The sequence below is a fragment of the Dromiciops gliroides genome, chromosome 2, assembly GCF_019393635.1.
Source record: "Dromiciops gliroides isolate mDroGli1 chromosome 2, mDroGli1.pri, whole genome shotgun sequence".
Lineage (NCBI taxonomy): Eukaryota > Metazoa > Chordata > Mammalia > Microbiotheria > Microbiotheriidae > Dromiciops > Dromiciops gliroides.
The window spans coordinates 602,717,931-602,740,870 of record NC_057862.1 but is presented as its reverse complement, the minus strand read 5'-3'; the positions used below and the strand labels follow the sequence as shown (position 1 = coordinate 602,740,870).

At 40.8% G+C, this 22,940-nt stretch overlaps 1 protein-coding gene and 1 pseudogene across 2 annotated transcripts in view; one reads left to right on the top strand and one right to left on the bottom strand.

The window, feature by feature from the left end:
* The window catches only part of LOC122739358, a 40,999-nt pseudogene extending 19,953 nt beyond the window's left edge, over nucleotides 1-21,046 (bottom strand).
* Nucleotides 21,047-22,068: 1,022 nt separating this feature from the next.
* The window catches only part of PPP1R21 (protein phosphatase 1 regulatory subunit 21), a 92,029-nt gene continuing 91,157 nt past the window's right edge, over nucleotides 22,069-22,940 (top strand). For both annotated transcript variants that reach the window (XM_043988521.1, XM_043988520.1), the window contains exon 1: nucleotides 22,069-22,347. In XM_043988521.1, coding sequence (XP_043844456.1) covers nucleotides 22,291-22,347 — 57 coding nt within the window. In that variant the 5' untranslated portion in view covers nucleotides 22,069-22,290. The remainder of the gene's footprint in view (nucleotides 22,348-22,940) is intronic.

Genomic DNA, 22,940 nt, shown 5'->3' with positions numbered 1-22,940 from the left:
ATGTATAACATACTTGGTAGTCTACTACCAAGATATACATAGGAACTATATTTAACTATATTGTATATAATTCAACCGTAAAGCTATCTTTATAGATATGAAGACAAATGCTCACGTTCAAGCCATGGCAATACAAAGTGTAGCGGAACATTTGGAGACTAGTTTTGGTGGGCAGAGGAAATATTGTTATCACCTGTCTATATAGATACTAAAATCAGTAAGGTTGTAATTGCCTCTGGAAAATAATGATGATAATAATAATAATAGCATTTATATATCACTTTATGATTTACAAAATACTGTAATATGCTTTCTAATTTAATCTTTACAATAGCCCTCTTCATTTTATATATAAGGAAATGGAGGCAGTTAGAGGGGAGGTGATTTGCTCAGCATCACACACCTAGGAAGTATCCAAGGCAGTTTGAAGGCAAGTCTTCCTGATTCAGAGTCCATCACTACCTACTGTTCCACCTAGCTGCCCATCTCTGGAATCTCTTTATTCTTTCCTTGTCTTGAAGGAAAGGGAGAGGGGAAAACCATATGAGGAAGAGAAATGAGAAAGTTTATTGTCAATGAATACTCCAGCCTTTTAAATCTTGAATATTTTAGAAGCAGCCTCCAAATAGAGACAGCCTTGGAATGAGGAAGAGTTGGGATTGAGTCTTGTCTCTTTTTATTTATTTATTTTTTCGGTGGGGGCAATGAGGGTAAAGTGACTTGTCCAGGGTCACAAAGTTACTAAGTGTCAAGTGTCTTAGCCAATTTAGAACTCAGGCCTTCCTCAATCTAGGGCTGGGGCTTTGTCCACTGTGCCACCTAGCTGCCTCTTGAGTCCTGTCTCTTGCACATGACTTTGTGACCTTTGATGTTGTTTTGAGTGCTGTCATGACAGGCTAGGCAGTTTGGGCTTTGCTTTCAGTTTGGCTAGTTGAGCAAGGAGGATGGATGCTGAGAAATTCAGGTGACACCAGATTGAGAGACTGTAATAGATGGGAGCAAGGCAGAGAGACTTTGACCAGTATTAAATCATGTCCTATGCTCTAGGGAGCCACCTTCAACCTCTTTGGTTACATAGGACATATATAGGGCTGAGGCAAGGGACAGGTCTAATTGTCTGCACTTTCCCGTTTGAGAGAACTCACTGCAGATGATAAATTGCCTAGCTCCTCATTGTACGCTTCTACAAATATTCATGGAGTTCCTCCTGTAGGCTAGAGGCATGGGCAATGACTAGTGAGTAGGGCATAACCAATGAGAGAGCAGCTAGGTGGCACAGTGGATAGAGCACTGGCCTTGGAGTCAGGAAGACCTGAGTTCAAATCCAGCCTCAGACATGTGACACTACTAGCTGTGTGACCCTGGCCACTTAACCCAATTGCCTCAAACATCTGGAGCCATCTCCAGTTGTCCTGATGTATATCTTGCCACTGGACTCAGATGGCTCTGGAGGAGAGAGTGAGGTTGGTGACTTTGCACAGCCTTCCCTCACTTAAATCCAATTCACTGCAAGTCATGATATCACCTCCAGATTCATGATCCTCTTTGAGAATGAAGGACAAAACAACAACAATCCAATGGGACCTACATTCCCAGAGGGTTGGGGGTACCCAACAGGGAGTAGCTTTCTTTTTCTCCTCATACAACCACAGACGCCCTGATACAAATGCATGAGATTACTAATAGTCTATAGTCATTCTTTTCTCTAGTTAGGGCCCTCAAAATTGAAAATCCCCTGATACTGTTAAAGTTATGCACCATTAAGCATTGTGCTGATGATATCATTCCTATATCCAGCCTTTGAAATTATCTAGGGGAAGGCTATATTGGAAAATTTTTTTCATTTCATGGTTGAGTACCACAAGTTCTATAGCACAATTGAAATTATTATAGAAAAAGTGTGTTATAATCAAACCCAACGCTTTCCTCCCTTGCTTACCACTTGTTACCTATTCCCAGTTGAACATGGTTGATGTTCATAAGAGAAAAGAATTTCATATTGGAAAAGATCTTATAGAGCATCTTGTCCAATCATCCCATTTTATAGATGAGGAAAATGGGGTCAAGAGATAAAAATGACTTTTCTCAAGATAGTTATTTCCCATGTAGGAAATAAATGGCAGAGTCAACACTCAAATATGTCTTCTGACTCCCTATCTGTTGTTTTTCTCCTTACACCATGAAATCATTCCCTAACAGAACTTTTCTCATTTATCTTTATGCCTGGGATGACAAGTAGGAAGTCAGTGATGATAGTAGCAACATATTTAATGTTACATTAACTGTTTCACTCAATCTTAAAGTCAGGAGGAAATGCTATATTGTATAAATGGGAGCCAAGGAAAACTTGTTGCTCTAAAACAAAGCTTCTTAATCTGTGGATTGCAACCCCATATGGGGTCATGTAACAATGTGGGGGTTGTGAAAAATTTGGTAGTAAATGTTTGATTTGTATACCTATTTGGGGGGGGGGGCAGGGCAGTGAGGGTTAAATGACTTGCCCAGGGTCACACAGCTAGTAAGTGTCAAGTATCTGAGGTTGGATTTGAACTCAGGTCCTCCTGAATCCAGGGCCTGTGCTTTATTCACTGCACCACCTAGCTGCCCCCTGTATACCTATTTTATATACCTTTATACCCAGGGTCATGTAAAAATTTCTCAGGCCAAAAGGGGTCACGAATGGGAGAAGTTCAAGAAGCCCTGCTCTAAAACATTAGGGATAAGGACTGTATCTGATATTTCTTTTGTGTAAGGCACGCCCAGGTGAAGAATTTACATATGCTAAGGAAGGTCAACAATTTCTTAATAATTTATAATCTAATCCTGCAGGAAAATAGGAGGGGAAGGGGATTAAGAGAGAGGGGCAAAAGAAGGAAGGGCAGAGTGGGGGAGGGGACAGACAGAAGCAAATCCCTTTTGAAGAGTGATAGGATAAAAGAAGATGGATAATAGAATAAATATCATGGGGAAGGGAATAGGATGGAAGGGAAACAGTTAACAATAGTAATCATGAAAAAGAGAAAAGAGGGGAAAATTGTACAAAAAATATTTATAGCAACTCTTGGTGGAGGCTAAGAATTGAGAATCAAGGGAATGTCCATCAATTGAGGAATGATGGAAAAAGCTGTGCTATATGATTGTAGTGGAATGGTCTTGTGCTACAGGAAATGACAAACAGGATGATCCCAGAAAAACCTGGAAAGACTAATGAACATCGATGTATAGTGAAGTGAGCAGAGCTGGGAGCACATTGTGCATAGTGACAGCAATATTGTTCAATAAGCAATTGTGAATGACTTAACTATTCTCAGCAATGCAATGATCCAAGACAATCCCAAGGAACTAATGAGGAAGCTTACTATGTACTCCCATTGAAAGAACTGATAAAAAGAACACTTGTGGATTGTATATATATATAACCTGGTTGGGATCTTGTGGAAGGGGGAGGAAAGGGAGGGAGGGAGGGAGAAAAATTTGGAACTCTAAATCTTATGAAAATGAATGTTGAAAACTACCCTTACCTGTAACTGGAAAAATTAAAATAAATGTTTGTTGCTAAAAAAAAATTTAAAAAATAAACTAAAATAATTTATAATCTAAGAGAATTGCCTAGAACAGGTGAGTTAAAAGCATAAGAGCCAGATTAAAATGTAATTGGGAAATATTTAACAAAATAAATAAAAATATAGTAGAATATGAATAATGATAGCATAGATGATGTTAATATATAGTTTTCTAAGTCAATATGCTGCTGCAGAGCTCCTTCTGTGTGGTTTAGTGGCCCCCTTTTCCATTTGAGTTTGACATCACTGGCTTAGAACATGGAGAGGTTAACTGACTTGCTCAAGATTACAAAAAAACAATATGTGTGAGAAGTGGGACTTGAACCCAAATCTTCCTGATTCTGAGGTTGGCTCTTTATGCCATGCTGCCTCTAATATAGGTAGGTATGTATGTATGTATGTATGTAGGTAGGTAGGTAGGTAGATAGATAGATTGATAGATACATATAGATATAGACATATGAAAAGACCATATTTAATGACAATAAACATAAAAAAAAAGTAGATAAATAATACAGTCTTATTCAAGCTTCTCATGGAGTTTAAAATTGAATACAAAAGATAATACATACATACATACATAAATTACATTAATAATTGCATGAGAATGGTCCATACTTGATGCTATGGAGTTAAGAAGGAAAAACTAAGCCTAGTGCTTATCCTTGTGTGAAATAATTATAACTGATAACTTAGGGTGAGGGACCCAGTAATTCTCTTTCTTTCTTAGTTCTTTCTTCCTCCCAATTCCTAGATCTAGTTCTTAAAAGTGGGATTCATCTGGGTTGAGGAGTTTTGGGTGGAGACAGATCCAATTATCTAGATGGCTAAAGGATTTTACTGATAACATTTAACCTATACCAAACCACACCAAGGTGGAAATCATTGTGCCCCCATTAGCTTGAGTGGGGTCTGCTTTCTTTCTCTAATGTCTTCTTTTTTACCAAGATTTGTGTGACCTAAGTCACTTATCCCCAGACTTCATTTTAATATAAAACACTATTAATCATGTCAATCAATTAGATTTGCTATGTGATGGACCTCCTACAATTAAAAGGGTATATAAACTGTGACCCCACTACCATTAGGAGTTTTTGATCTGAGAGAGATGGTTATTGACCATCCTTTTCTCAATAACCTGCTGCCCTATTAATAAAATGATTAAATTACCCAGAAAATTATGTCTCTTGTATTTTTATTTGTCACAGCCTCAATGTTAAAAAGACATTCTGTTTAGAAATAAAGTATTTTACTTGACTAATATAGACATAATTTAAGATATCTGAGAGAGGTCCTTAGATTTTGACTTTGCAAACAAAGATAATGAACCAAATGCTAGCAATAGAATAACAAACAACTATGCTCTACTTTACCATAAAGTAACATAGTTTACTAGGTGGCAGAGTGGGTAGAGTGATAGACCTAGAATTAGGAATGCTCATTTTCCTGTGTTCAAATCTATCTACTAGCTGGGTAAGTCACTTAGGCTTGTTTGCCTCAGTTTCCTCATCTGTAAAATGAGCCGGAGAAGGAAATGGCAAACCTCTCCAGTAACTTTGCCAAGAAAACCCCAAATGAGGTCACCAAGAGTCAGACACAACTGAAACAACTGAACAACAACTGGATGTACAGTGCCATTTGATAACATAATAGATACTTTTCTATTTGCCAGTGGTAAATACCATGTTATGCATAACAAACACGAATTACTTCAAACTAATAATTGTCTATAACTTGTTAAAATCCCATTTTTGGTTAAAGAATTTGAGTTTCTATAGACGTGAGATTAAGTACTCAGCGTATTTAAATATGAACTCCCAAAATATGTGGTTCATTAAGCTTCCCATCTCAATTAAGCTCTATTTTATATTGTCTTCTTCCACTAGAATATAAACAGGGGCAAGGATTGTCTTTCTTTTTGTTTGTTTTTTTACTTCCAGCATCTGTCTATCTGTCTATCTATCTATCTTCTTGTTATTGTTCTTTTCCCCCTTCACCTTAGGCCCCCCCTTCCATGTACAAAATGACTTTAAATGCACTAGAATCATGTATAATTAGGTTATAACTCACAACAACATTCCTTCCTTGTTCTCCTTTTGGATAACCCTACAAAAAGGTACATGACTAGAGGAAGGTAAGCTATTTAATGGCCTAATAAAGTCAGAAAATGACAGAGTAGCATATTAGACAATTGGGATTTCATTACAATAGATTTGACAAACATCCCAGATTAGTTAGTAGAAATTAAATTTCATGATACTTAGACCGTTTATAGATGCTTTGACCTATGTGTACATTCTTTTTTTGCAGTAGATTTTTTATAATGATAGACTTTATTGTAATGAGTCAGATAATATTACAAAGCATAGAACAACAATGTAACCATAACATGTAATTTTGTCATTTGGTGGTGCCATTTAAAACAAACAAAACAGAAACCATAACAGAATGTTTAAAAATTTATAACTTAAAGAGCTTGGATATTTCTTTTTATACCCTCTCTCTAAACTCTTCTTTCCTCCCCACCTCCATCCTTCTTATTTCCCTGTTAAGTTGGATGTATTTCTACCCCAAATTCTATGTGTGTTCAACCCTCCTTTGCCTATTTTAAAAAAAATTTTTGCTAGTATTTATACAGTGATTTAAAGTTTGCAAAGCACTTGACAAATATCTCATTTGATCATCTCAGTAATCCTAGGAAGTAGGTTCTATGATTATCCCCATTTTATAGATAAGGAAACAAGTGAGGTTTGTTCAATGCCTGTTCCCTCTACCTTTCTTCAATATCTATATATCTATCGATCTACTCACATACTCCAATCCTGAGAAATAGTCTCACCCCCTTCTTCCTCCTTTGTACATTAGTATATTCATTTTAACCTCTCTTTTATTTTCCTTCTTAAAATCCTCAGAACCGAATCAAGTCACCTTTACTTGTGCCTTAATATTTCAATCAATAGTTGATAATCATTCATTATGCTACTACAATGAGCCAGATACTATGCTATGTGATGGGAAAATGAAGGCAAAAAATTAATAATTCCCACTCTCAAGAAACTTTCATTTATATATAGGCACAAAAATATGCTGTTAACCTAGAAATTAATGAAACAATCAATATAGGAGAATTAAGGTCTTTAATTGGGGCAGAGGAGCTATAACTCAGAGTATTGCAAGGCAAGAATGCTAGGAATACCCAAAGATGGGGACTGAGGACAGGGCTTATATGGAGTAACAGATCAAAAAGGAACTATGAGACTGCCCTTTAGTTAAGTATAGAAGCTACTTAACTCTAAATAGAAATTACTTAATGTAAATGGATGAATCCTTGTAAATAATAACCTAAAGTCCAAGGAGTGAGGTGGGGAATCTTTGGGTGGGGATAAGTTTGTTTTGGGGGAGACCCATGACACAATTAAGAGTGCAATTGACAAAGATTAGTTAGGTCCAGGCAATTCATTGGCCTGGGAATGGGGAGTAGGTAGGGATTAGTCAGTTCTCAGTAAATTGTCTTTATCATTCCCTCCTCTTGGTCAAGATGAATTCTGGAATTCGTTGATGACCAAAAAGTAGTGCTGGGGCATGAAACACAGGATTCTCAGGCCACTCTGGCATCTTGGGAAAGTGGTCTACCCTATTGATGTAGGAGGCAAAAAGGGGTTAAAAGAAAAACCTAAGACCCAAGCTTTAATTAAGATATTAGTTCTAAAAGGGAGTCAGACCCCAGTTAATGGATAACTTATACTAGGTTCTTGTACCCACAGAAATCAGTGCCCATAATGGAACAGAGGGAGAGAGGCCATCATGACCTTAGACTAAATGACAACAGTATAGAATTCTAATGAAAAATGGAGGTGTTTTGAAACTAGCCATGGGAATCAGAAAGAGACATGTGCAGAAAAGGCCAAATTTGTCCCCAGATTCACCTTATGATTCTATCCCACATCACTACCATCATCTACTTATTTTTCCTGGTCAGATGAAGTTTGATATTGCTGGTAATGTCTGGCCATCCATTAAGGAGTTGGAGCTTTTTTCAGATGTGATAAGTGTATCCAGCTGTCAATTCCTTTCAGTTTTGTAGCAGAGGGGTTGGTCAGCAGGACTTGGTAGGGACCTTTCTGTCTGGGCTGTAGGGAATCCTTGCATAAGTGCTTTTTCTAAAAGACACAGTCGGGGCAGCTAGGTGGCGCAGTGGATAAAGCACCGGCCCTGGATTCAGGAGTACCTGAGTTCAAATCCGGCCTCAGACACTTGACACTTATTAGCTGTGTGACCCTGGGCAAGTCACTTAACCCCCATTGCCCCGCAAAAAAAAAAAAAAAAAAAAAAAAGACACAGTCTCCAGGTTCCAACTGTACAGTAGACTGATTTAAGATTGAGCCTCTAGAAAATTAATGAGAGACAAGTTAAGGTGATGAAGAGTTTGGCTAACTCCTTTGCAATGGGGCAGAAGGGAGGTCCTGGTGGTGAGGGAGTCCCTGGAGGGAGAAATGATGCACACTGACAGAAGGGGTTGCCTCTAGTCTTGCATCTAAACTGTCTTTCAGAATCTCAAACTGGATATCAAGTAGACATCTTATATTCAATATGTCCAAAAAGAAACTCATTAGGATTTCCCCTAAATATCCCCTCCCTTACCTTTTCTGTTACTGTAGAGTCCCTCTGGCTCCCAATTTAGAAATTATCCTGGATTCCTCACTATATTTTACCACCCTTCCCCATATCCAATCTTTCGCCAAATCCTTTGCACTATCTCTAGTATTCCCCCTTCTCTCCTGATAGTGCTACCACTCTAGTGCAGGCTATCACTTCAGGCCTGGATTATTACAATAGCCTGCTAGTGGGTCTACCTGCCTCAAGTCTCTCTTCACTCTAAACATCCTCCTTTCAGTTAATAAGTGATTTTCCTAAAGTGAAGGTCCTATCACATCACCTCCTTCAAGAAACTCCAAAAAAAAAAAAAGAAAGAAAGAAAGAAAAGAAACTCCAGTGGCTTCTTATTGTCTCCATGATCAAATACAACATGCTCTAGCATTCAGAACCCTTCATAATCTAGTCCTCCACTACCTTTTCAGTCTTCTTGTTATGGGAATGGGACCTCAAGAAAGCTAAAGATCCTAACCCCCCCCAAGGAATCCTTGAACTCTCCCAGGGGAAAGGCAGCTCTGCCTCCCACCTCAGGAATGGGTGTTGCCAAGCACTACCCTGGTACACCGATATGCAAGATATGGAAGAGTGCTGCATTTCTTACTGATGCCCCATTATTCCAAAATCCCCTCCCTTTTGTTACATTTCCCTCCCAGTTCTTTGTAATGTCCTTCCCTCCCTTTTGTCTGGTAAAAATACAAAAGACTACTCTTCTCCTACTCCTGAGGGACAGTCACCAAGGCAATCTGTCCCCTGGCCATATATTCCTCTCTTAATGAATCTCTTTATTTTACAAGATTTGTGATGAGCCTCCAATTCTTTGGGTGAGGGTGAGCTAGCTCCCTCCCATCCAGGCCATAAGTCTTCCCAAACATTCTTACATTTTACTACTCAACATATGCTCTCTGATATAATGACACTGTCTTCCTTGGCTGCTCCATGAACAAGACACCATCTTTTGGCTCTGGGCATATTTTCTGCCTGTCCTTCATGCCTGACATGCTCTCCCTCCTCCTCTGTTCTAACTACTGCCCTGCCTGACTTCAAGTCCTAACTAAAATCCTACCTTTTACAAGAAACCTTCTACAAATCCTCTTAATTCCAGTATCTTCCCTCTGCTAATTATATCCTATTTATCCCATATATAGCTTGTTTTGTGCATATTTGTTTGCATGTTACCTACTCAATTGGATTATAAGCTCCTTGAGGGCAGAGATTGACTTTTGCCTCTTTTTGTATCCCTAGCACTTAGCACAATGCCTAATATGTTGTAGGTGCTTAATAAAAGGCAGCTAGGTGGCACAGTGAGTAGAGCACTGGCCCTGAAGTCAGGAGGATCTGAGTTCAAATTTCACTTACCAGCTGTGTGACCCTGGGCAAATCACTTAACCCCAATCACCTGGGGACCATCTTCACTTGTCCTGATGTTTATCTTGCCACTAGGCCCAGATGGCTCTGGAAGAGAGTGAAGTTGATGACCTTGCACAGCCCTTCCTCACTGTAAGTCATGACATCACTTCCTGATGTCATGGTCCTCTTTGAGAATGAAGGACAAACAACAATTGGTTGATAAATGATACGTAATCAATGATACAGATCAAATACAAAATAAGTAAAACATAGGCAGGAAGGCACTTATAGTTGGAGGGATCAAGAATGATGAATCTGAGACTTGAAGTGAGGGATTCTGTGAAGTGGAGATGACAAGGAAGTGTATTCTAGGTATGGAGAGAGCCAATGCAGAGACACAGAAATGGGAGATGGAATGCTGCATATGGTATAGAGAGGTTGATGCTAGGAGGTGAAAAAAGGGTTAACAGAAGAACCTAAGACCCAAGTTCTAATTTAGATATTAGCTCCAAAAGGGAGTTAAACCCCAGTTAATGGATAATTTATGTTAGGTTATCATACCTACAGTGATCAGTACCCATAACGGGACCATAAAGGGTCAGGTCATATAACAATAAAGGAAATGACAAGGGTATAGAAATTCTAATGAAAAATGGAGGTGTTTTGAAACTAGCCATGGGAATCAGAAAGAGACATGCGCAGAAAAGGTCAAATTTGTCCCCAGATTCACCTTATGATGTGTAAACCCCCAAAACACACCTCCATATAAAAAGGTACCTGTCTCAGGGGTTGGCTTAGGACCCCAGGAACTCCAAATTAGGATAAGTCCTACCTTGTACCTCCCCAAGGTGGAGATTATTATGAGACTGATAAATCAATTTGTCTATACTATAAATATAACTGTCTTTTCTTTTATTATTTGAGAGATACCTTTCCACTATTCTGTTTTTCTCCCTGTGGTCACCCAAAGTATTGCAATAAAACTTAGGAAACTGACTCACTGAGTCTTGTAATTCTTTTGGGACAACTCATGATCAATTTGACCCCAAATTCAGCCCACATCAAGGTCACTTGGGCTGGGCTATATAGTGCAGGAAGATGAGTGATATATATATTTAAGTTGGAAAAGACAGTTTGAAGCCTGGTCATGGAGGACTTTAAAAGGGCTTTAAAGCCAAAGCAGACAAGTTTATATTCTATCAAAGAGTCAATAGGGAGCCACTGGAGTTTATTGAGTTAAGTATGGTGACATGGTCAGACCTGAGCTTTAGGGAAGTCACTTTGGAAGCTTTGTGGGGGATGGATTTGAGTAGGGAGATACTTAAAATAGGTCCTAGCTTCTTCAATTTCAATTTGACTATTTTTAAATTTAGAATTTTTATTTTCCCAAATTACATGTAAAACCAAATTTTGACATCAATTAAAAAAAAATCTTTTGTGTTTCAAATTCTCTTCTTCCTTCCCCCCCCTCCCAAGAGCTCAAGCAATTCAACATAAGTTATACATGAGTATCATCATCATCACCATCACCATCACCATTATCTTACATTGCTTTTGCCTCTTCTTCAAAATTTTTTCCACAGTTACTATTGCTAACTATGTTTCCCTCCATCCTCTTCCCTCCCCATGATATTTACTCTATTTTCTTTCTTCTTTCACCCTATGCCTCCTCAAAAATGTTTTTCTTCTGACTGCCCCCTCCCCCAATCTGCCCTCCCTTCCTTCACCCCTCAACCCTTATCCCCTTCCCCTCCTACTTTCCTGCATGGTTAAATAGATTACCCAATTGAGTGTATAAGTTATTCCCTCTTTGAGCCAATTCTGATGAGAGTAAGGCTCGCTCACTCCCCACAACTTCCCCATCTTCCCCTCCACTCCATAAGCTCTAAGAAAGAGTTAAAAGTCAAGAAATAGGCTGGCAAAGTGAGCAGACAGAAAAAAATGTGGACACTAGAAAGTTTCTTTGGTGACAAGGACGATCAAAATACACCCTCAGAAGAAAAATATGAATTAGTCTCAGGCCATGGAAACACTCAAAAAGGACTTTGAAGATAAGGTAAGAGAAGTAGAGGAAAAAATGGAAAGAGAAATGAGAGTGATGCAGGAGGGTCATTTAAAAAAGTCAACAACTTGAAAAGCCAAATGGAAAAGGAGATACAAAAGCTCTCTGAAGAAAATAATTGCTTAAGAATTAGGATTGAGCAAATAGAAGCCAATGACTTTATGAGAAATCAAGACACAATAAAGCAAAACCAAAAGAATGAAAAAAATAGAGGGCAGTGTGAAATATCTCCTTGGAAAAACAGCTGACCTGGAAAATAGATCCAGGAGAGATAATTTGAAAATTATTGGACTACCTGAAAGCCAAGATCAAAATAAGAGCTTAGACATCATCTTCCAAGAAATTGTCAGGGAAAATTGGCCTGATATTCTAGAAGCAGAAGGCAGAATAGAAATTAAAAGAATCCACTGATCACCTCCTGAAAGAGATCCCAAAATGAAAACCTCCCAGAATATTATAGCCAAATTCTAGAACTCCCAGGTCAAGAATATTGCAAGCAGCCAAAAAGAAACAATTCAAGTATGGTGGAGCCACAGTCAGGATAACACAAGATCTAGCAGCTTTTACATTAAAGGATCAGAGGGCAGGGAATATGATATTTTGGAGGGCAGAAGAATTGGGATTGCAACCAAGAATCACCTACCCAGCAAAACTGAGTATAATTTTTCAGGAGGAAAAATGGGAATTCAGTGAAAGAGAGGACTTTCAGGCATTTGTGATGAAAAGACCTGAGCTGAATAAAAATTTTGACTTTCAAATACAAGACCCTAGAGAAGCATTCAAAGGTAAACAGGAAAAAGAAATCATAAGGGATATTAAAAGGTTAAACTGTTTACATTCCTACATGAGAAGATGATACTTGTAACTCATAAGAACTTTCTCATTATTAGGGCAGGTGGATGGAGTATATTTATACAGAGGGCACAGGTATGAGTCGAATATGAAGGAATGATATCTTTAAAAAATTAAAATTAAGGGGTGAGAGAGAAATGCACTGGAAGAAGGGGAAAGGGAGAGGTAGAATGGGATAAAGTATTTCACATAAAAGAAGCAAGGTTCTAGTTTCTTAAACTGTGGGTTGCAACCCCATATGGAGTCATGTAACTGAGTGTTGGGGTCATGAATAATTTGGCAACAGTAAAAGGTTATGTATACCTATTTTATATACCTATATGCCCAGAGTCAAAAAAAAAATTTCTTGGGCAAAAAGAAGCCCTGGTCTAAGTGAGAAATGATGGAGGTTGAACCTAAGGTGGTGTAATGGATAGGCTCGACTCAAACCAGTCCTGTTAGTTTAGATTTATTTTTAGACCAAAATAGGACACTCATAACTCATTCAACAATTAACAAAAAGATGCATACTTGGACATAGCATAAAAAAGATATTTAAGAAGCATAATGAAGGATTTAGCTTGTGTAGACATGTCTTCCCCCCTTGCCTCCATATAAAACACTTCTGGTCAGCAGATCAGAGCTGAAATTGAAATCATATGCAAAAGGATTGATATGCCTCTTCCTCAGTCCTTTTTTTGGTCTTTTCTCTTCCCTGGTGTCTTGTAGTAAGGAATAACTGTTAAGTCTCTGGGTAGGAAGAGGAGGCAACAGTTGTACCTGCCTTATTCCTTCACCTGGCTACCATGTGTTCCTGAGCACATGGTGCCTATTTCTGTTCTGTTTATTCTTTCCTGGTGTTAGGTAAATGATTCTCTGGAGATGAAATGGACTGGATTGCCACCTAGTGAGTTTCTAAAAATTGGAAGAGTCATCAGAGTAGCAGAGCCCAGTAAAGCTAGTGGCACTATTAGCTGCATGTGATAAGTATAGAGCTGTGAAGATCTGCTTGATTCAGTCAATCAGTGAATGGACTCTGAATTCAAGGAACCAGTTAAGCAAAGAAGCTAGCTGAGCAAAATAGCAATTAATTGACCAGATGCACCACACCTAGAAGTGAACTTGATGGAGACTCTATGAATAAAGAAAAGGACTCCTGGGGCCAGGGCATACCACTTGGCCACACATTTCCCTCACACAGGTGCCTCACAGCTTTTCTGCTTTGAGTTTGAACTTATTCTCCCCAGGGACTGAGTATATGCACAAGAGATTGAGTGTTGGAGCAGAGAATGTTTTGTATCAAATACTTTAAACATGAGTCCACTTTCCCCAGGTATTGAGTGTATGATGAGGTGAGAGTGTGTCCTTGGTTTGGGAAATATATTTGTAACTTTTGTCCTTGATCTATCTTCTCAATAAATACTCTCTTATAAACTAACAACAATTAGTTAATTGGTAGACTGGATGAGGACTCATGGGAAATAATACTATATATCTGCAACACTCAAGGTTACCCCTAGAAAATTGAAGAAAGGAATAGGCAACCTTCCTGTGGGGACTCAGCTATGAGATTTGGGAGAATGAGTCAGAGGGAATGCTTCAGAGAAATCACTGGTAACTTGGAGAGAGTAGTTTCAGTTGAGGGATGAGGTTAGAAGCCAGACTACAAAGAATGAGGAGAGGAAAAAGATGCTAGGAGTATAGTTGAGAAAGGGAAGAGAAATATAGGATCAAAGCTTGAAGAGATTAGAGCTGAGGATCCAATAATTTTTTTTTTAAAGATAGGAATCATTTGGATATGTTCAAAGACATCAAGGAACAAACCAGAAGATAGAAAGAGATTGAAAGTTAGAGAAAGGGGATAAAGGAAATAAGGAAGGAAACAATCATTTATTAGGTGCTTACTATATCCTAGGAACTGTGCTAAGAGCTTTGGAAATATTATCTCATTTAATCCTCATCACAACCCTGTAAGGAAAAATCATCTTGTTATCTGGAGGAAAGGATGGGGGGCGGGAGAGGGGGGAGAGAGAGAGAGATTGAGAGAGTGACAAGGGCAGCTAGGTGGTGCAGTGGATAGAACACTGGCCCTGGATTCAGGAGGACCTGAATTCAAATCTGGTCTCAGATACTTGATACTTACTAGCTGTGTGACCCTGGGCAAATCACTTAACCCTCATTGCCCTGCAAAAAAAAAAAAAAGCATGGAGAGATTGTGACAAGAAATTTTGAGATTAAGGGAAATGAAAGGGGAGCTTTTGGAGAATGGCCTTTATTTTCTCAGTAAAGTATGAGATAAGATCCTGGGCCAAGAGGAAAGGGAGGTGATACATTTAAGGAAATAAAAAATGTTTTGGACTAGCCTCTTGAGTGGGACAGGAAATCATTTAGGGAAAAGACAAAAAGATTGCTTTGCTATATTGAGGGCCCACAAGCAGTTAGTAAACAAATTTGTATTGGACCAAGTCAACTTGTGTACGTAGTCCATTCAGCAGCTCTATGTGTAGGAGGAGAAATTGTCAATGGAGGAGTAATCAGGAAAGGTTTGGAGGCCAGTAGCATAGGACAAGGGAACAAGGTATTCCAGATTAGAGAACCATATGGAGTTGAAATATTTACATGTTCCCTTTCTCATTAGAATGTGAGTTCCTTGAGAGCAGGAACAGTTTTTGATTTTTTTTTTGTATTCCAGAGCTTAATATAGTGTCTGACATCCAGTAAGCACTTAATAAATGTTTAATGATTGACTGGCTAGTTAACTAAAGGGTGGACATATACTAGGGAGGAAAGTAAAGTCAGAGCTGGGGAAATAGTTTGAGAAAGTACTGAGGTAGAGAGATTGAAGGTTAGGATGAGGTCAACAAACTAGTTTAAGAGGGATAAGATTTAGGGGAATAAGGAATGACAGCATATTATCAGACTGAGCTATCTGATAATAATTTTGGACCATGGAAATGGGACACTTGTGGGTGATTATGAGATTCTGAGTGTGACCATCCCTGTGTGTAGTAATGTGAAGTAGGTCTGGGGAGTTCAGGAAGTTGAGGAATTGAGAGGTTATAGTGTTTAAGGGAAAATCAATATAGATGTTGAAATCCCCGAGTATAAGGGCAAGAGTTGGAGAGAAGAGGAAAACAGTGAGCCAGATATTGAACTCCTTGAGAAACAGCCACAATGACTTAGATAGATTTTGACTGAATGAATTTCATAGGACTCTTAAGAGATGGCTGAGTTGTGCCAGGAAAAGGAGAATCCTATCTTTATGCCTTGTTTATGACATCTGTAAAATGACTAAAATAAGCAGTTCTCAATTTATGGGCCAGACTGCAGTTATTGCAAAGGATCCTTGAATTCCCAGACGAGGAGATATACCCTTATTATGAGAATTTTTGATTCTTGATTTCCTTTTTTTTTTTTTTTTAAGTGAGGCAATTGGGGTTAAGTGACTTGCCCAGGGTCACACAGCTAGTAAGTGTTAAGTGTCTGAGGCTGGATTTGAACTCAGGTACTCCTGACTCCAGGGCCGGTGCTCTATCCACTGTGCCATCTAGCTGCCCCCTCTTGATTTCCTTTTACTAATTTAATTATGTGGTAAAAAGTTTTTAATAGTCGGTTAGTGAATACGGAAAGATGCCAGTTTTTGAAGGACCACCCTTTCGGGGAGGAGACCCATGGCCGTGCATGGGCTACGCATGCCAGCTCAGCTGCTAAGCACTCCACTTCCGGGGTGTGAGCTTAAAAGGCAAGGAGAGAATGGAAGTGGGATCTCTTTCCTGCTCCGAGGACTGGCGCGACACACAGAGAGACGCTGACTGGAGTTGGACTCGGCCTGGCTCGCCGTTAGCAGCACGTGCTTGACTCGGCTCTCTCCCCGCAAAGGTGGCCTTGGGCTTTTGGTGAGTTTTATACGGAATATAGACTAAGTTTAGATTTAAGACTATTTGTTTTGTATTTCTACTTTCCTATCCCTCTAATCAACATCACCTTGTAACTACCAAACAATAAAAGCTCTAACTAGAGACCAGAGGTTTCTTCCATTTACTAGTCTGGGAGATAAATTAAGGGAAAGGTTAAAGAAGGGAGATTAATGCTCTAGTATCCAATTTTAAATCTCACAGTTAAATCTCACAATTATTTGGTTTTGGGAGATCAATGCTGTTTCTCCTAGTTAGAAGGTTATTGAACTGGCTGAAACCTGTCCCATGGCATGTGAAAATTTACTTCAGGGCTCAAACATTCCTCAGATAAGAAGCCAAAAGAGCCAAGGCTTCCTGAAGTAATTCGACTTACCTTATTTGAGGAGGGATTCTCTATAGGTATATACATCTTCCGTCTACATCAGCCTGTTGAGAACCTTAACCTGACTTGGTTTAATTATAGTCTCTTTAACTAGGTTTGTTTCCTTGGGGGATGTGTGAGATTATAATTCTGTTTAAGTTTTTTCAACTTTATGACATTGAAGGAAGAATGAGATTATGAATCTGTCTTTTTTAAAACTTTTATAACAAAAAAGTATGTATAAGATTGCAATGTGTAAAAGAATTATTTCCCTGTCACTCTGACACAATTTTATCTATAAAAAGCCTCTTTAGAATCTTAATCTTTGTTCAGGATTATTATTATTTTTTAAATCCTGAACCTGTGCTTAAGAAAAATAAAACCTAGGTTTTTGCCTCTATAATTTTTGCATGTGGTAGATTTATTTTGGCAGTAGTAACCTACCACATGAATTTAAAGATGAGTTATTTTTCCCATAACACCCTCTATAGATTAAATGCCTCACATATAAATGAACGACTATTTTCAAATGTTTATAAGTGCTATTTCCTAGAAGAAAACAGGCATGTGCATATTTTAAACATATGTAAAATAGTGATATGCAAAATTTACAACAAATAGATACAAAGTATATATGCACTAGCAGCTGGGGGAGTGAGGGTGGGCAGGAAATCAGGAAAGACTCCTTGTAAAAATTAGTATTTGAAGAAATACTTTTGAGATACTAAGAGATACAGGTGAAGAGGGGCAATTAGTAAATTAGTAATTAGTAAAACCTAAGTATGTAAAGGAAATGTATTAACACTGTTAATGGTAGTTAGTAAATAATAGATATGCTATAGTTTAGCCAGTGAGTTATGTTAATTGCATGCTGAGACAATTAGGACCCAAAAGGAGTTCTCTTTCTCTTTTGTTAGGTCTATAGTACATAGGTATTTCACCTGTCCCACCATCAAGAAGAATTTGGTAACCATTGCATAGAGTATACTTCTGGACTGGTCAATGTACAAAACAAGAGAAGCTGATTTGATGCCTGCTCTCTAAGAACACCTTTTCTAATGTAAGCAGAGTTTTCTTCCATTGCTCCTGAATTAAAAAAAAATCTAAAAACTGAAAGAGCTCCCAGAGATCATATCTAATTTAACCCATACCTGAATAGGAATTCCCTCCAAACCATCCCTGAGAAGTGGTCATCTAGTTTCTATTTAAAGACCTGTAATAAAGGGAAATCCATTGTTTTCCAGATGTAGCCCATTCTACTTTTTGATATCTCATTGTTAGAATGTTTTTCTTTCATTAAAGTCTATTTTTATAAACAACTTCTACTTGTTTCTAGATCTACCCTTTTGGGCCAAGCAGAACAACTCTAAAACCTCTTCCCCACAATAGTCCATCAGACATCAATCATACCTCCCATAAACCCATCTGTCTTTGCATAAAACAGGAGTGCCTTTCATTCCATTATCAAATTTCATAATCTCAAGATTATGTCTCAATTAATTAAGATTAATATTGCATTGTTTTTTGACTGCCATTTCATACTGGTGTTGGAGTATGGTGGGTAGAGAGTTGCCTCCTAAATTAGGAAGACCTACGTTCAAGTGCCAACTCTGACACACAGAGTGTCTTGGGCAAGTCATTTGACCTTATAGTCTCTCAAGCAACTCTCTAATGTTACAAATTATAGAGCAGTTGTATTGGATCTCCCCTCTCCAACGAAATAATGAGTGTGGATCAAAGAAAACCCAGTCAACTATTGACTTCCGTTGAGCTATCAATCCACTAAAACCTTCAGATCTTTTTTCACTTGAACCATGAGAGACTAAGTGAATAGTTTTTTCTATGTTTACAGGCACCTTTAGAAATCACAGAAGATCTTGGTTCTAGAGAGGTACCAGTGTCAGGGATTCTGAAACACAAAGATGACTTTGTTGCTGGCTAACCATTTATTTATAAGATTGGGTACAAGAAAATAACTTAATTTTCTTTGGAAAATTCCATCTCCTTTAGAGTGGCACTTAATAAAAATAATCTGACTTTTCTGATAGGGGCAAGTTTCTGTAAACTTTGTGTCCAAAGAATAATTTTCTAAATATGACACATTACTTATGCAATGATTTTTTTTAACCCCAGAAAAGAACTTTATATGTATCCTTATTAAATTTAATCTTATTTGATTTGGTCCATGAATGTAGTCTGTAGAGATATTTTTGTGTCCTTATTGTGATTTTTGGTTATACCTCCCAGTTTCATACCATCTACAAAGCTAATAAATAATCAAATTTAATTGCCATTTATCCTTCATCAAAGACAATAAAAAAAAAAAATCTTGAGCCATACAGGTCCAAAAAAGGATCCCTGAAGTACTCTGCCAGAGACCACATACCAAGTTAACTCTTTTCAACTCTGTTGTCCCTCAACAACCAATAAATTGCCTTGCTGTTAATTCCAAATCAACTATCACCGTTGGACTCAAGTTTGAACACTGAAATATAACCCCTGCCTCAAAGCCTATTGGTATGGAATTCTCTTCTTATTGGTGGAGATGAAGGCTTTGCTTTGCATAAGATGTGGGTAGAGCTGGTGAGAGGCAAGAGCTTCAGTTCTCAGCCAATCCTCCTTTGGGGGTGGGGGTCTTGAAGAGACTTGAAGAGTTGGAGTTCCCCCTGGAAGAGTTCCCCTTTAGGACTCTTTAAGCGAGCCTGAAGCTTTGGAAAGAAGATGAAAGAAGCCAATCCCACTTTAGGTTGCTGAAGGAAAAGACTCTAGGAAGATATGAGAGGATCTGGCAGTTTCAATCATATACCTATTTCCACCTTGCTACTCTAGAGACTTCAGGGAGTTTCATTTTGGGTGTGTTAGAAATGCAGCTAACCACTCATAGTGTTGCACAGCTCTAGTGTTAGCAGCTCTAGTGTTGGCAGCCCTAGTGTTGCTAGTAGGTCACTGCTCAAAAATTCCAAGCAGGTAGCAGTTAGTGAGTGAAGGCTTTTTATTCATCTTCTAGAAGATAGGCACTCTTCTGAGAGTGCACTGAAGTGAGGTCCCTCACCTTTATTTATACCCCTTATCACATTAGGGAATTTCACCACCCCTCATTTACATACTTCCCTCATCAACATACAGCATAACAATAACAACCAATCAGATTGTACCAAGTGGACCAATCACAGTGCTAGAAACTAGTCAGGAGGTACCAGTTGACCAATCAGATTCTACAAACTATGATACTAGGCCATAACCTATTCTGGGTAAGAGTGTCAGCTCCTCCTCAGAACAATGTGTTAACCTACATAACTCTTCAAGAAAGAAAACCTGACTTGGGGTTTGACCAATCAGATTGCTCCATTTACCAACCAATCAGATTGCAGCCTTAGGCCCCAACCCTATGCTGGAGTAAGAATGTCCCCATTCCCCACTAAACAGTGCTTGTGTAAACATAACCTTTCATAACAAAACTTAAGTCAGGGCTTGAGCTCTGAGTCATGTGGGGATCACCTCAGGCGCCTCAAGGTGATCTCCCAGCCCAGCCTGACTCCCACAAAACCCAGGCCCTTCTTCAGGCCCTGCTTGGGCCTAAGGCCCAGGAGCCTTGGCTTCCTCAGAGCATGTGCAGAGCGGCCCCCCTACTGGGGGATTTGGGCCACAAGGCTGTAGGGCCTGAAACCAGACTCACTCTCTGCCTTTAGGGCTCTGAGAAGAGTTCAAATATAGTCTTTTCTTTTAGGTGAGATCCAGGACTTTCTCTACACATAGGGCTCACCTCACCAGTAGCTTTTCTTTGCTACAGAAAAAAAATTGAAATCTGATAATCTTGGCTTTGTGTGGAGGTAGGAAAAGATACAATGAGGTTGATATGGGAAGGTTAGGACATCTGCCAGCACAAACAAGGATGAAAGGCTGAATTTACTGAGGCATGGTTTTTGTTTTTCCAAAGAAGGGAGGAGGGGGCAGCTAGGTGGCAAAGTGGATGAAGCACCGGCCCTGGATTCAGGAGGACCTGAGTTCAAATCCGGTCTCAGACACTTGATACTTACTAGCTGTGTGACCCTGGGCAAGTCACTTAACCCTTATTGCCGCCCCCCCCCCCCAAAAAAAAAGGGAGGCAAGGCGTTATATACCAGTCATCTCCCATCCAACTGAACTCCTTGGGATTCTCAATCGTGCCCCTGTGAACCTCTTCATTTTACAGTACTACTTCAGCCCAGGAAAGCCATCACTTCCTTTCCTACCCAACAGCACTCTTCAGGGCTTCTTTGTTCTCTTCCAAGGGGTAACTTTGATCCCTGGCTGATCCCTGCTGCTGTAGCATCCCTTCCCTTTTAAGCTTTTGCATTTCTTCCCCAATTAGATTATAAGCTCCTTAAGGACAGGGGATGTATTGTTTTTCATATTTGCATTTCCGGCGCTTAGTACAGTGCCTGACACAGAATAGGCACTAATTAAATGTTTATTGACCAAATATCTACCATGAAGTGGACCACATAGGACAATGGCGGTAGTTAAAGCAAAAAGGCCCAGAGAGATTTCAGATATCACCGTTTTTGCTTTCATTCTTCATGAATGTGCCTCAAATTTCTACAATACTTAGCGGCAGGCACAAACTGTAAATGGAATGAGGGGGGTCTAATATATTACTTCCCCTCCCTTCCCAAAGTCTATTAAAGTTACCTCCCCTCACCCACTCCTTTTCTGAGCAAGGCCCTGGGGGTGGGTGTGGAAGGCAGTTAATAAATACTTGGGCCGGTTCTGGGTGTGTGGCTGCGCTTGGCGCTGGGGATCTAAGAAAGGCAAAAGCTGACCCTGTTCCCAAGGAGCTCACTATCTAATGGGGGAGGCGACATGCGAACAGCTGTGCGCATAAACAAGCTATACAGAGACCCTAAAGCGCAAAGACCGCGGCGGAGGGGGTCTGTCTTTCTAGCTGTGGAAATTCCAAGGGCAGGCAGTGAGGGCCGTTCCCCGTGACGGGATGTATCACGGGGTGTATCTTTCCGGCTCTAGAGAGGCCGGGTGGCCTCTAGCTGCCGGGTGGTTGCCATGGAAACCAAAGAGCGGATGGATGAGTTCACCGGCTGTCTCTCTCACTCCTTCCGCTCCTTCCTTTTCCCTCCCTCCCTTCCCATACGCTTCTTCCGGTTCTACCAGCTCCCACCCCGCCCTCGCCTTTGACACCATCTTGGGCCGTGCGTCAAGATGGCGCCCCCTGGGGCTCCAAAGGCGGAGCCTCTTGGCGCCGGTGGTGGCGAGGCTGCGCGCCGGCGTTCCCCAACGTGGAGGGGCGGGGCTCCGCGGCGGCCCCCACGACGTCAGCCCGCCCTTTCTCCACCTCCCTCCCCTCTCAGGCTCTTTCCCCGCCTTTCTCCCTTCGGGCGAACCCGGAAGTGGAGGCTCCGCGGCGGCAGCGGCGGCTGAAGCGGCGGCGAGTACCTGCCGAGAGACCGGTGCCCAGTGAGGGCGCTGGCGGAGCCGAGCTGGCGAGAGCCTCAGGGGTTTGGGGGTGGAGGGGACGGCACTGGGGCCGGGCAGCCCGGCCTGGACTGTGCGAGGGGCGCGATGGCCGCGGCGGACCTTCAGGGGAAGTACCAGAAGCTGGCTCAGGAGTACTCGAAGGTAGCCAGCCCTCCCCTTCTGCCCCCTCCCCCGGCAGGGCGCCCGGGGGGACCCCGGCCCCGCCACCCCCCGTTGCCATGGCAGCGGCGAGGGCGGCTTCGCGGGGAGAGGGGCGGGCAAGGCAGGCGGGCGGATGCTCCCAGAGCGGTCCCCATCCCCGCGGCGCTCTGTGCACCTGCAGCCCAGGGCGAGGGGTGGGGGTGCTGGGCGGGGTCCGGGACTCCCCGGGGATGGAAGGATGGAGGCAGAGTTTGGCGCCTCCTTGCCTGCAAGCCCCGGCTTCTGTCCTCGAGGGCTCGGGGAGGAGGGCAGGTGGCTCGCCTTCCCTTGCCCTTTGCCTCAGTTTCCCCAGGCAAACCCTTCCCAAAGGGATGGATTGGCGATTGATCCGGCGTCTGGATGTTCGTGGTCCCTTCCCCAGTGGGCGTGGAAGTACTGGATACATCCAGAGTCTCGGCGGGTCTAGTGCGAGAAGCTCTTGCGAGCCCTTTGAAGACCGGGGCCTTTTCCCCTCTTGGGTCCGCTCCTGAGCCCCGTAGCCGTGCGGGGGACGCGGAGCTCTGTTCATCTGCGGAGATGCTCATCCACTTGTT